Below are 13,147 nucleotides of genomic sequence, written 5' to 3'. Positions count from 1 at the left end.
CTCCTAACCACTACACCATGCTGGCTCTGTGATGGCAGCTGCCGCTGAAACAATCTTATTTTAATCTGCCCAGCCAGTCAGATCTCCAGAGGCCAATCAGAAGCCCTGCTGGACAAGCACCCCCACACACCTGGTCCCACCCACTTTCTAAAAAACTCGATGGGCACCGGGAAAGGTGCCCACGGGCACCATGGATCAGAATCCTTTTTTAGTAAACAGTGTTAAAAGTAATTAGCTTTTAAATCAATGAGACATGGTGACCGGAATTGATGTTGCTGCACGAGCAGTGTCACGTACACACCCTTTGATTCTTTTTCAAGAGCAGGAGGTTTCCTACCATGTCAGGCAACCCAGTCAGCCTAGGACTAACAGAGCCTAGGAAGTGACAAAATGGTACTGCTCAATTGAAAGAGGATCAAGGTACAGAGCCTTCTCACTCAGGCTAGCAGCATAGCTCTGTCTTTAAAGTGCAACTCAAAAATCCTAGAGGTCTTGAGATCTAGTGCAACCTAATGGATTGAGAGCACGTAGGGCCTTGATATTCCACCTTGGGCAAAAGAGTTAAATTGTGGAACTCCCTGCCCCAGGATGTGGTGATGGCTGCCAACTTGGAAGGCTTCAAGAAGGGAGTAGACATGTTCATGGAGGAGAGGGCTATTCATGGCTACTAGTCAAAATGGATGCTAGTCATGATGCATACCTATTCTCTCCAGGATCAGAGGAGCATGCCTATTATCTTAGGTGCTGAGGAACACAGGCAGGATGGTGCTGCTGCACTCGTCTTGTTTGTGAGCTTCCTAGAGGCACCTGGTTGGCCACTCTGTGAACAGACTGCTGGACTTGATGGATCTTGGTCTGATCCAGCATGGCCTTTCTTATGTTCTTATGTTTCTTATGAGTGGTGTGTTCAGCAAGAAGAGCAGCTTCAGATGCACTGTGCAGAGGCGCTTCTGCTTGATGAGCACTTGGTGATTTCTTGCAAAGGCACATGCTTCGAAAAGTTCACATGACTTTGCATTTTCCCCTTCCCCCACCTCCAGCCAATAAGTTTCCTTTCAAACATTGCTGTGCACATAGATAGATCGAGCAGTAGTTGCGGGACTCCCACATCATTTACAATCTAAACCTGCCCTTGATCTCTGTTGCATCTCCAGCTTGCTTTTGAGCTGAATTCACAGCATGTTGCCCTTACAGCATGTCTCTGTTAATAATAAATGCATAAGGCAACTGTTGTGCAATCCCGACACCACTAAAAAAGAAACGATGTAAAAATTTTGTGAAGCTGCAGATGTGAAATACTTTAAGTTTTGTGTTTGATTTAATGGGAAAGAAGAATGCTGGGAGAAGGCAAGGCAATCAACGAAACAAGCAAAAATTATCAATTTAGAATGTGTAAAATGGATATAATTAGGGGTTTGATATTATGATACAGTCAATCAATCAAACAAACTTTATTTCGATACAATAGCAGCTCTGAATAAAAATCAAAGTTAGGTTAAAATAATAAAAAGTTGATGGTTCTGGGAAGGATGATTTGAAGAAGAGGAGGAAAGATCTTCTTTGCGGAAAGGTTTTCAATCAGCCGTTTACGAATCCAAGACCAGAGGCAAAATTTGGCTACTTGAGTGGTTATCTCCCGAGTGGAGTCTGCTAAGAGAAGGGAAACTTCAGCTTCTTCAGATCTCCCAGGAAAGGATGACAATACGGGGAGAATGTACTGCGATCTTATATCGTTGTAGAAGGGACATTGCAGGAGAACATGTTCTATTATGATACAGAGAAGTGAAAGGGGCCACATAAGGCAGATAGAGAAAAAGCTGGACGTTGGTTCAGAAGAGCAAGAAAGGTTCCAATGAAGGTCCCACCATCTTCGGAGACTGAATTAATAATAAAACTAACTTGTTGTGTTGAAATAAAGGCTGGGTCATCAACATTTTTTCACCTTCATGGCTTCTCTGCAGTTCCCAGGTGTGCCTGCGCAGAAGACCACTCAATTAACAACATTTACAGGTTAAGTGCGACTCCCTTGTTTTAAAGAAACCAGGCATTTCTGTGTACTCTTGACCATATGCATTATTAAACAGAAGTTATATTTAAGCACGTGTAATGCTAGAAAAGATTCTGAAGTGTAAGGATGTGACGCTGGCCACCAAGATTAAGTTAATTCATGCCATCGTATTCCCTATTACTATGTATGGGTGTGAAAGCTGGACTTTGAAGAAAGCTGATAGGAAGAAAGTAGATTCCTCTGAAATGTGGTGTTGGAGGCGAGTGTTACGGATACCGTGGACTGCCAAAAAAACAAATCAGTGGGTTATCGATCAAATCAAGCCTGAACTGACCCTAGAAGTTAAAATGACTATACTGAGGCTATCGTACTTTGGTCACATGAGAAGACAAGAGCCACTGGAAAAGGCAATCATGCTGGGAAAAGTTGAGGGCAGCAGGAAAAGAGGAAGACCCAACAAAAGATGGATGGACTCTATAAAGGAAGCCACAGCCCTCAATTTGCAGGATCTGAACAAGGCTGCCAAAGATAGGACAATTTGGAGGACATTGATCCATAGGGTCAACTTGATGGCACTTAAGGCGGTGGAGTCCGATCTGGAGAACCAATGGGCTGAAATTAAATCAAAAGAGTTTCCATCTAGACATTAGGAAGAACTTTCCAACAGTTAGAGCGATTCCCCAGTGGAACAGGCTTCCTTGGGAGGTGGTGGGCTCTCCTTCCCTGGAGGTTCTTAAGCAGAGGCTAGATGGCCATCTGTCAGCAATGCTGATTCTATGACCTTAGGCAGATCATGAGAGGGAGGGCATCTTGGCTGTCTTCTGGGTATGGAGTAGGGGTCACTGGGGGTGTGGTGGAAGGTAGTTGTAAATTTCCTGCGTTGTGCAGGGGGGTTGGACTAGATGACCCTGGTGGTTCCTTCCAACTATGTTTCTATTATTCTAACACACACAGTGCTAGAATGAACCTAAATTTTGCTTCGTTTGTTAACAGATCGGATGTTGCCTCAAAATGTGGTAATTACATGGTTGTATTCTTTCTCTCTCGGCTATGTTGGTTTTCAGGAGTGGTTTGCAGTGTATGTGGAACTTAATCAGCAGATTGCGGCACTGTTGAATGCCGGGGATGAAGAAGACCTTGTAGAGCTGAAGGCCTTACAACAGCAGCTGAGCGATGTCTGCTACCGGCAAGCCAGTCAACTGGAGTTTAGGCAGAATCTGTTACAAGCAGCACTTGAATTCCACGGGGTCGCCCAGGATGTAAGTGTGGGTTTATTCCCAAAAGCCAGTGTGGTGTAGTGGTTAAGAGCAGTGGTTTGGAGCGTTGGAGTCCGATCTGGAGAACCGGGTTTGATTCCCCACTCCTCCACATGAGCTGTGGAGGCTAATCTGGTGAGCTGGATTTTTCCCCCCACTCCTAAACACGAAGCCAGCTGGGTGACCTTGGGCTAGTCACACTCTCTCAGCCTCACCTACCTCGCAGGGCTTCTGTTGTGGGGAGGAGAAGGGAAGGCGGTTGATTCTTCCTTAAGTGGTAGAGGAAGTCGGCATATAAAAACCAACTCTTCTTCCAATATTTATGGTCTTATTTGTTGTAGGCTGTTGCTTTGCTGTTATAACTGCTGGTGGACAACAATTCAGAGGGGTTCTTTCAATAATGGAGATGGCTCATAGTTGTTTATTCTAAAGATAGCTATCTTCGTTTGAGGAAGCACCAACTATAACCCTCTGATTTATTAGTGTTTACTGCACTGACATGGACAAATTCTGATGTACTTGTCCTTTCAGGAAAATACAACAGGCAGCATAAAAAGCAGTCTTCTTTTTTAACTCCTCTGAAAAAATATATTAGGAAGCCTCTATAGTTAACAATAACTTTCCATCTAAAATTCATTAAAGATATTAATACCATCAATTCATACGACTGTATTTCCCCAACTTTCACTATTTGTCAGAAACTCGTTTGGGGTGGCCTGCTTCCCTCAAACACATGGAAATATTCTTAATTTTAAATAAACCGTAAAAAGAAAATAATGTGTGATGTACCTGTTATTACCCAGAAATCCATTTTCAGTGTTGTTTATTTTGTTAAAATGTATATCCCAAATTTCTTCAATGGAATTCAAGGTGGTAGATTTAGGATAATGTTAAAGCAGAACTTTTCCAAACAGCGATAGCAGTTTCTTTATGAAATGGTTTTGTGAATTAATATATAGAAAACCAAAAATGTTTTAATATACCGTAGGGTTATTGATACAGTCCATAACAGGATGGAGTAAATAAAAAACAAAACCCTATTTTACCATTGCCTCTCACTCCAATCCCTCAGATTCAGGAAGTAACTTTTAGTATGCATTCTTCTCCTTGTCTTTGTCTATAAGACCCTCTTACATAGTACCAAGGAATGGGGAGAGTTTGCTCCCTCTCAAAAATGACCCTTTAGGGTCAGCATCATCGAGGCCTGGAGACCAAGCCCTACGAGGAAGGGTTGAGGGAGTTGGGAATGTTCAGTCTGGAGGAGAGGAGGTTGAGGGGGGACATGATTGCACTCTTTAAGTATTTGAAGGGCTGTCACTTAGAGGAGGACAGGGAGCTGTTCCTGTTGGCAGCAGAGGATAGGACTCGCAATAATGGGTTTAAATTGCAGGCAGAAAGGTACCAGCTGGATATTAGGAAACTTTTTTTACAGTAAGAGTTGTTCAACAGTGGAATCAGCTACCCAGGGAGGTGTTGAGCTCCCCCTCGCTGGCAGTCTTTAAGCAGAGGCTGGACAAGCACTTGTCAGGGATGCTCTAGGCTGATCCTACATTGAGCAGGGGGTTGGACTAGGTGGCCTGTATGGCCGCTTCCAGCTCTATGATTCTATGACCTTCAGCGCTATATTGGTGTCTGCCAAAACACAAATGCCCAGTAATTGAAGGATCTTGCACCACCACCACCCTCCACAGTTTTGATCTCAGAAGACTGATGGAAAGTACTCCTGATTAAATGATGGTATTCTGTGCAGTCATTGCGTGTAGCTAGGCCTCACATCACTGATCAGGTCCTATGCCTGAGAACACTCAGCCACTCAAATCAGTTGCTGGTTTAAGAGCAGCAGTTCTCTTATAAAGGAATTTCAAAGGGAGATTAGAAAGAGAGACTGCTGAATTACAACTAATAATGGAGCTCAAGACAATGCATTCTCCTGGATTGCATAGAGATCTGGGATTCCTGTCTCATTACCAATGCTGATTTCTCCACGCCTACTTGCCCTCTGCATATCACACCTAATCCCAATCACGCCTGCTAACGTCATTTACTTTCTTTTTACATTTACATTGCCATTGTGTGTCTAATTCACTCTTCTCTACTTAAGGATAGATGGACTCACATACTTGTATCTGAAGAAGTGAGCTGTGGCTCACAAAAGCTAATACCCTGCCAGAAATGCTGTTGGTCTTTACGGTGCTACTGGACCCTTGGTCTTTTCTACTGCTGTTGACAGACTAATACGGCTACCTATCGTTATCTATCAGCCACTCTTTTAGCACATCCTCTAGAAATCGCTCAGATTGGGAGAAACTAATGTCTGTGTTCTTCTCCCCCCTTTTCCCCCAGCTGTCTCAGCAACTGGATGGCTTACTGGGGATGCTGTGTGTAGATGTAGCACCAGCTGACGGAGCATCAATTCAGCAAACTTTAAAATTACTTGAAGAAAAGTTAAAAAGTGTTGGTAAGCCTAAGATGGGCGACTTGCTGAAATTTGTGCTACAGTGAATGATTACATTAGAATGGGGAAAAAAATAGATGAAAGGGATATTCCATTTCCTCCCCGCCTTTTCCTGCTTGATATTATATGTACAGGTTGAGTATCCCTTATCCAGACTGCATTTATCTTTATTTAATGTCAGTTTGTTCACCTTCATCGTAACAGTGCAAATAAAAAGGAGAAAATGAAAACTGCAGGGTTACGACTACCATGTGATTTGGTACTTCATAAGAAGAAATTACAAATAGGAACACATGAAGCTGCCTTTTATAGAGTTAGGTCAGTGGCTCATCTATTCTAGTATTGTCTATTCAGACTGGCAGAAAATCTCCAGGGCATCTTACAAATTCAAGGTGCGCCATTGAGTGATGCCTTATGTAATAAATGCCAGTACTGCTTGAAACAAATGATAGTTTAGAAATCCTGTATGTGCCTATGTAACTTCCTAGCCACTTAGATACTAATTACCTCCTTAGATACTGACACAAATAGAATTGACTGTCAACACTTGTACGATGAGTTTAAAGCAGTTTCTCATTTTGTAATCCAGTAAGCAAACTGACATATCATTTCTTGAAAGTTAAATTGCCGCCACTGGCTTGTGCGTGAAAAGAGAATTGGACAGACGGTTCTTGAAAGAAGAACAATAATGTGAGATTTACAGGATCGGTGGGGGGGAAAATGTAATAGTTCTATGAAATAAGGTGTTTGTCTTGTTGTGCCTTTAGATTTAGGTCTGCAGGGTTTGCGTGAAAAGGGTCAAAGTCTTCTTGATCAAATATCCAACCAGGCGTCTTGGGCTTACGGCAAGGATGTATCCACCGAAAACAAAGAGAATGTCGATCACATCCAGGGAGTGATGGAAGATATGCAGCTGAGAAAGCAAAGGTAACATCTGAAGTTGCTTGGGAAATTAAAAACATTAATTTATGGATTAATTGATTAGATTTCTGTGCTGCTCATTCCTGAGCAAGTCAGGCTCTGAGCGGCTCACAACCATTACAATACCATTTAAAACCATAATTTACCTATTAAAGCTAAACTCGTCAGCTACAAACAGCATAAAACAATGGCAGGGAATTATAGAATCATAGTTGGAAGGGACCACCAGGGTCATCTAGTCCAAATGCAGGAAATTCGCAACTACCTCCCCCCCACACCCCCAGTGACCCCCTACTACATGCCCAGAAGATGGCCAAGGTGCCCTCCCTCTCATCATCTGATTAAGGTCATAGAATCAGCATTGCTGACAGATGGCCATCTAGCCTCTGCTTAAAAACCTCCAGGGAAGGAGAGCTTACCAAAACCCCCTAGGAAGCCTGTTCCACTGAGGAACCGCTCTGTTAAAGAATTCTTCCTAATGTCTAGACCGAAACTCTTTTGATTTAATTTCAACCCATTAGTTCTGAGTCCGACCTTCTGGAGCAACAGAAAACAACTCGGCGCCATCCTCTATATGACAGCCCTTCAAACCACACAATAAGGAGAAACCACACAACAAACAGAGTAATTATCAACAAGGATAGAGGGAAAAGGAAGGGGAATGGAGGCCAGCAAGATGGAAACTGCCACTGTCCTCAACTATATGCCTGGCGGAACAGCTCAGTCTTACAGGCCCTGCGGAACTGTTTCAATTTTCACAGGGCCCTCACTAGGCATGGCGTTCCACCAAAAAGGCCCTGGCCCTGGTTGAGGAAAGCCGGATACTGTTCGGGCCATTTTAACTTAATGTTTATGTTACAGAGGGAGAATCATATGCGTTCTTAGTTTGCTATCTCACTTATAGTTGTTGCTGTTCGCTTGATGCCTTTTGATGCCTCAGGGCAAGCTGTTGTGGTATTGTCGAAGGCTTTCACGGTCAGAGTTCATTGGTTCTTGTAGGTTATCTGGGCTGTGTGACCGTGGTCTTGGTATTTTCTTTCCTGACGTTTCGCCAGCAGCTGTGGCAGGCATCTTCAGAGGATTAACACTGAAGAACAGTGTCTCACTGTCCTTCAGTGTTACTCCTCTAAAGATGCCTGCCACAGCTGCTGGCGAAACGTCAGGAAAGAAAATACCAAGACCACGGTCACACAGCCCGGATAACCTACAAGAACCAATGTTGTGGTATTCTTTTGTAGCGGATATTAAAGCATTCTGTTGTGTGGAACAAGACCCATAGGTTCAGACTCAGACAAAATACATTAATCACGACCTAAAAAAAAATCAGCCTTCTTATTTCTGAATCCCAATTTAATATTCACTGATGAGATAAAGTCTCCCTCAGAAGTTAAGACAGATAAAATGTCTTGGAAGTCCTTAGGATTTTTTTTATATCAGATGATTAATTTATCTTGAAATGTTTTAAAGATTAAATTTCTTGGTCCCCTGATACAAAGGCTAAGAAAAAGAGAAGTGTGCATGTGGTTTTTATATGCTGGCTTTCTCTACCACTTAGGGAAGAATCAAACCGGCTTACAATTGCCTTCCCTCACCCTCCCCTAAACAGACACACCCTGCAAGGTAGGTGGGGCTGAGAGAGCTCTAAGAGAGTTGTGACTAGCCCAAGGTGACGCAGCTGGCTTCATGTGGAGGAGTGGGAAAACCAACCTGGTTCACCAGATTAGCATCCGCTGCTCATGTGGAGGCGTGGGGAATCAAACCTGGTTCTCCAGATTAGAGTCCACTGCTCCAAACCACTGCTCTTAACCACTACACCATGCTGGCTATCTAGGATGTATTAGGCTAGCGCCATACCTCTTTTTTTCTGGAAAGATTTGTTGCTCCCCTTAGATGGGATAGCTCTGGTGGAAAAGTGCATCTGCTTTCACAAAGCACTTGCCAAACTGGGTTCTCTCATTCCTTACTCCCAGACAGTGCTATCATCCAGAGTAGGAAGAATTTCCAGACAAGAGTGAGGTGTGAGCAGCCTCACCAAGAAAACTACACCAGTGTGATATAGCGGTTAGAGTGTCAGAATCTGGGAGACCCAGATTCGAATTCCCACTCTGCCATGGAAGCTCTTGGAAGTGATTTTGGGCTAGTCACACTCAGCCTAGCCTACCTCGCAGGGTTGTTGTGAGGATAAAATGGTCAAGTGGAGAATGTTGTAAGCAGCTTTGGGTCCCTGTGGGGGAGAAAGGTGGGTATAAAAGATTGTAAGTAAAATAAATAAAGAGGGCTACTTAAAACAAAAAGGCCTGCATGCCATGAAAAAAAACCACGCATCTATCAGTTGCCCTAATTTGCAAGGCAGTTCGGTAATCAGAAGAAATGCTTGGATCTACTGAGTTGGGTCCAGTGGTGTACTCATGCAGGGGTTGCAAATCTTCCCCACTTTTCCTGCTTTGCAACTCTCTTCCATATAGCTCATTGCATAGTAATATTTTTTTATAACCTTTACAGCCCATTCCTGAGCTCTTGGCGGGAAAGAGCTCAGGAGGAGCGCAAGTGCCCGCGCCGTTGTCCGGGCTGCTTGCACCGGTGCCCTGGCCACTTGCGCTGCCACAAGAGGCATGGCTGCCAACTTGGCCTCGCCGGCGTCCACTGCAAAGCCTCGCACCAGTGTCCTAGGGGTGTTCCTGGGGCATGCTGGGGGGTGGAGCTGCAAGTAGGCCGCTTCCTGACCCCTTTTGCCCCTGGTACGCTGTCAACAACAACAACGTTGCCGTGCCAGCTTTTTGCTGGTGCAGCCTCGCTCTTTTCTATGGGGCAAAATGCCCAATTTTCAAACAAACAAAAACATTTAAAAGGCTTTTTAAAGCCTTTTGGCGGTTAGGGAACAGGGCCTCAGCCACGCTGTGGCGGCGCCCCTGCTACGCCGTGGCGGCGCCTCAGCCATGCTGGGCCCGGCTACTGAAGACACAGGAATGGGTTGGCCGTAGCAGAGAAAAATGTCCCCTGAATCAGCATTGTTTGTGTACCCTGTCATAGTATATGCTGAGGAGGCAATGTCCACACAGAGGTATAATAACCGCTTTTGAATTCTGTTGCGTATAATTCTGTTTTTTACAGATGTGAGGACATGGTGGATGTGCGGCGACTGAAAATGCTTCAGATGGTTCAGTTATTTAAATGTGAAGAAGATGCCTCCCAGGTGAGATCTGTCCCCATGTATTGCAGCCTTCGTCATATATTTCGTTTCATAGATGTTTTAATGACTAAACAAATTAATTTTGGGAATAAGCTAGAAAAAGTTTTTTGGCACTTGACCATCCCTGTAATAAATTGCAGACTCGTTGAAGAAAGTTCAAAGTTTATGTATTGACCTTATTCTCATTTCACCTTTTTTTTGTTTTAAATATTTTTATTTTCTAATTTATAATCAAACACGCAATACAAACAGAACTACGACCCACAAACAATACGTGAATGCTACAGACTTGAAATCTACAACATTTAATAACAAACTTTTATCTGGGTGGATATAACCAAATTTGTTTCCATCTTATAATCTTTCCTGCGTTGACTATACTAGCTTAGTCACATTAAATATTTACTATGTGCTGTAAAATCCTTCACTCCCATGATTATATTCCTTATATTAACACAATGATTATACTTCAGTTTACTGTCTCATTTATTATCTCTTATTGATTACTTATTAATAATAACTGAATTCCAATACAGGCATTTTACTTAACATATTGAGTATAGCCTTGCGGCTAAACTTTTTTTGTTTCATTTTAAAGAAATATATGCACTATATAATTTCAAATTTTTTTGAAACTCTTCACTGGGTCGCTGTTTACATAGCTTGTCAACTTTTTCATTTCACCTTTTGGCAAATAGTTTTTGTTAAATTAACCTGGTTTAAATATATTCTGCTTCACCTTCTGCTGCTTCTTTCCCCCTCTTTAGGCGGTAGAATGGTTAAGTGAATTATTAGATGCTCTACTGAAGACTCACATCCGACTGGGAGATGACAGTCAAGAAACCAAAATTTTGTTGGAAAAACATCGGAAATTTGTTGATGTAGCACAGGTATATGTTGGAAATACGTCATTCCTTAACAGGTTAGATAGGTCACTGGCAACTTACCAGTAAGGCCTGTAGTTTCCATGGGTGCAAAAAAAAAAAATTAGTTTGCCAAAAGTCATTGCTAGATCTGGCAGGATTATTTCATTAGAACATGTCCTTAGGGGCAGCCATAATCTTATGAGTGAAGATATATATGGGGTTGACTTTGACATCTTTGAGCTCACAAGCAAATGTGGAATAGTTTACTCAGTGTGCTTGGCGACCACTTCATGTTTTTCAGGAGTTGAATCTTGATTATGTAGCTAGCGTGGTGTAGTGGTTAAGAGCGGGGGACTCTAACCTGGAGAACTGGGTTTGATTCCCCACTCCCACATGAGCGGCGGACTCTAATCTAATGAACCGGGTTGGTTTCCCCACTCCTCCACATGAAGCCTGCTGGGTGATCTTTGACTAGACACAGCTCTCTCCAAACTCTCTCAGCTCCACCTACCTCACAAGGTGTCTGTTGTGGGGAGAGGAAAGAAAGGCAGTTGTAGGCCAGATTGATTCTCTTAAAAGGTAGAGAAAATTGGCATATAAAAACCAACTCCTCCTCCTCCTCTTCTTCTTTAAAGGAACTGAAACATTTGGACAATTATGCTGTACAAATTGGGACTACTACATGTTAAACCAAGATCTGCTAATTCTTGCCTATTATATTAGGTGCTTTGGAACACAGGCAGGATAATGCTGCTGCAGTTGTCTTGTTTGTGGGCGTCCTAGAGGCTCCTAATTGGCCACTGTATGAACAGACTGCTGGACTTGATAGACCTTGATATAATCCAGCATGGCCTTTCTTATGTTCTTACTAGCCAACTTACCGACCCCTTTCTTCAAGTCCTGTGACAGAAAACTTGGAGGAGAACTAGGCAGTTCTCTCTGACCTCATGCTAGACTTTTGCCTTGCTGCTGCAGTCATCTGCAGATTCCGAGCAGGAAGAGAAAAAAGTCTTTCCTCACACAAATGCTCTGTGAGAGAGGAGGAATTCTCTCCCATACGTCAGGCTTTTTCAAGAGCTATCAGTTGTGCTTCCAGCAAAAGGAGGGACATAGGAGGAATCAGTTATGTGCCAGATCCCTCTGGCTTTTTTTCTTTCTAGGAGCGGTTTGCACGAGTTGTGTGGCAGAGATATCAGTGTTACTAAGTATTGGCTGTGCGTATTTGTGTGCATGCAAAAAGTTGTTTTAGTACAAATGTGCTAGAGGATCATGTTCCAGTTTCCCTCAGTGTCCTTCCCTTCTCTGATTTCCCAAGCGAGGCTGTTGCTGCTGTCCTGCACTAGCTAGCTTGGAGAACCAGGCTGATAGACGAGGTAAGCTGAGGAATGCCTTGTGATTTGCCTTTTAGATATTTCATACCTTGCAGGCGTGTCGCTGTGTTGCCATCTAATCTGTTCCCAGTTTTGAATTTCTTATATTTTTCGGTTCTTGTAGGTTATCCGGGCTGTGTGACCGTGGTCTTGGTATTTTCTTTCCTGATGTTTCGCCAGCAGCTGTGGCAGGCAGTGTTACTCCTCTGAAGATGCCGGCCACAGCTGCTGGTGAAACGTCAGGAAAGAAAATACCAAGACCACGGTCACACAGCCCGGATAACCTACAAGAACCGATGAACTCTGACCGTGAAACCCTTCGACAATATCTTATATTTTTGTTTTACCTATGTTTTTCCTTTTTATACAGAGTACTTATGATTACGGTAGACAGTTACTACAGGCTACTGTCGTTTTGTGTCAGTCTCTGCGATGCACTTCTAGGTCCTCAGGAGACACGCTTCCGAAACTGAACAGAGTGTGGAAACAGTTTACGATAACTTCAGAGGAGAGAGTAACGAGGCTGGAGATGGCTCTTGCATTCCATTCGAACACTGAAAAGGTTAGTTACTCCAAACACAAAATCTTTAAAGTATGCTTTTTTCATCATTACAGTTAGATTCAGTGGGTTTATATCCTATTTGAATGTTTCCAAAATGGACAGATTATAATGTTTTGAGTGGTACAACTAAGAGCGCAATCCTGAAGGGGGGGAGTAGAATCCATGGCGGCCGGGAGCAGTGGGAGGGGCTGTGGCATAGTGGTAGAGCATCTGCTTGGCATGCATAAGGTCCCAGGTTCAATCCCTGGCATCTCTAGTTAAAGGGACTAGGCAAGTAGGTGATCTGAAAGACCTCAGCCTGAGACCCTGGAGAGCCACTGCCAGTCTGAGTAGACAATACTGACTTTGGTGGACCAAGGGTCTGCTTCAGTGTAAGGCAGCTTCCTATGTTCAACTGCACTGCTTCCTCAGATGTTTTCTGGCTGCCACAGAGAAAGCCCAGCCGGCATGGCTGTGCTGGCGGCGTGGGCTAGCGGTGCCCAGGGGCCAGTGAGTTTGCCCCTGCGCTGGAATAGATGC

The 13,147-nt window shown here is 43.6% G+C and overlaps 1 protein-coding gene across 2 annotated transcripts in view; it reads left to right on the top strand.

Annotated features, from left to right (window-relative positions):
* SESTD1 (SEC14 and spectrin domain containing 1) overlaps window positions 1-13,147 on the top strand; it is a 69,444-nt gene that overhangs the window by 54,932 nt on the left and 1,365 nt on the right. For both annotated transcript variants that reach the window (XM_056861381.1, XM_056861380.1), the window contains exons 12-17: window positions 3,073-3,267; window positions 5,608-5,722; window positions 6,487-6,646; window positions 9,752-9,833; window positions 10,598-10,720; window positions 12,437-12,628. In XM_056861381.1, coding sequence (XP_056717359.1) covers window positions 3,073-3,267; window positions 5,608-5,722; window positions 6,487-6,646; window positions 9,752-9,833; window positions 10,598-10,720; window positions 12,437-12,628 — 867 coding nt within the window. The remainder of the gene's footprint in view (window positions 1-3,072; window positions 3,268-5,607; window positions 5,723-6,486; window positions 6,647-9,751; window positions 9,834-10,597; window positions 10,721-12,436; window positions 12,629-13,147) is intronic.

Source organism: Euleptes europaea, chromosome 15, assembly GCF_029931775.1.
Source record: "Euleptes europaea isolate rEulEur1 chromosome 15, rEulEur1.hap1, whole genome shotgun sequence".
NCBI classification, from domain to species: Eukaryota; Metazoa; Chordata; class Lepidosauria; order Squamata; family Sphaerodactylidae; genus Euleptes; species Euleptes europaea.
This window is presented reverse-complemented; position numbering and strand designations above follow the sequence as displayed.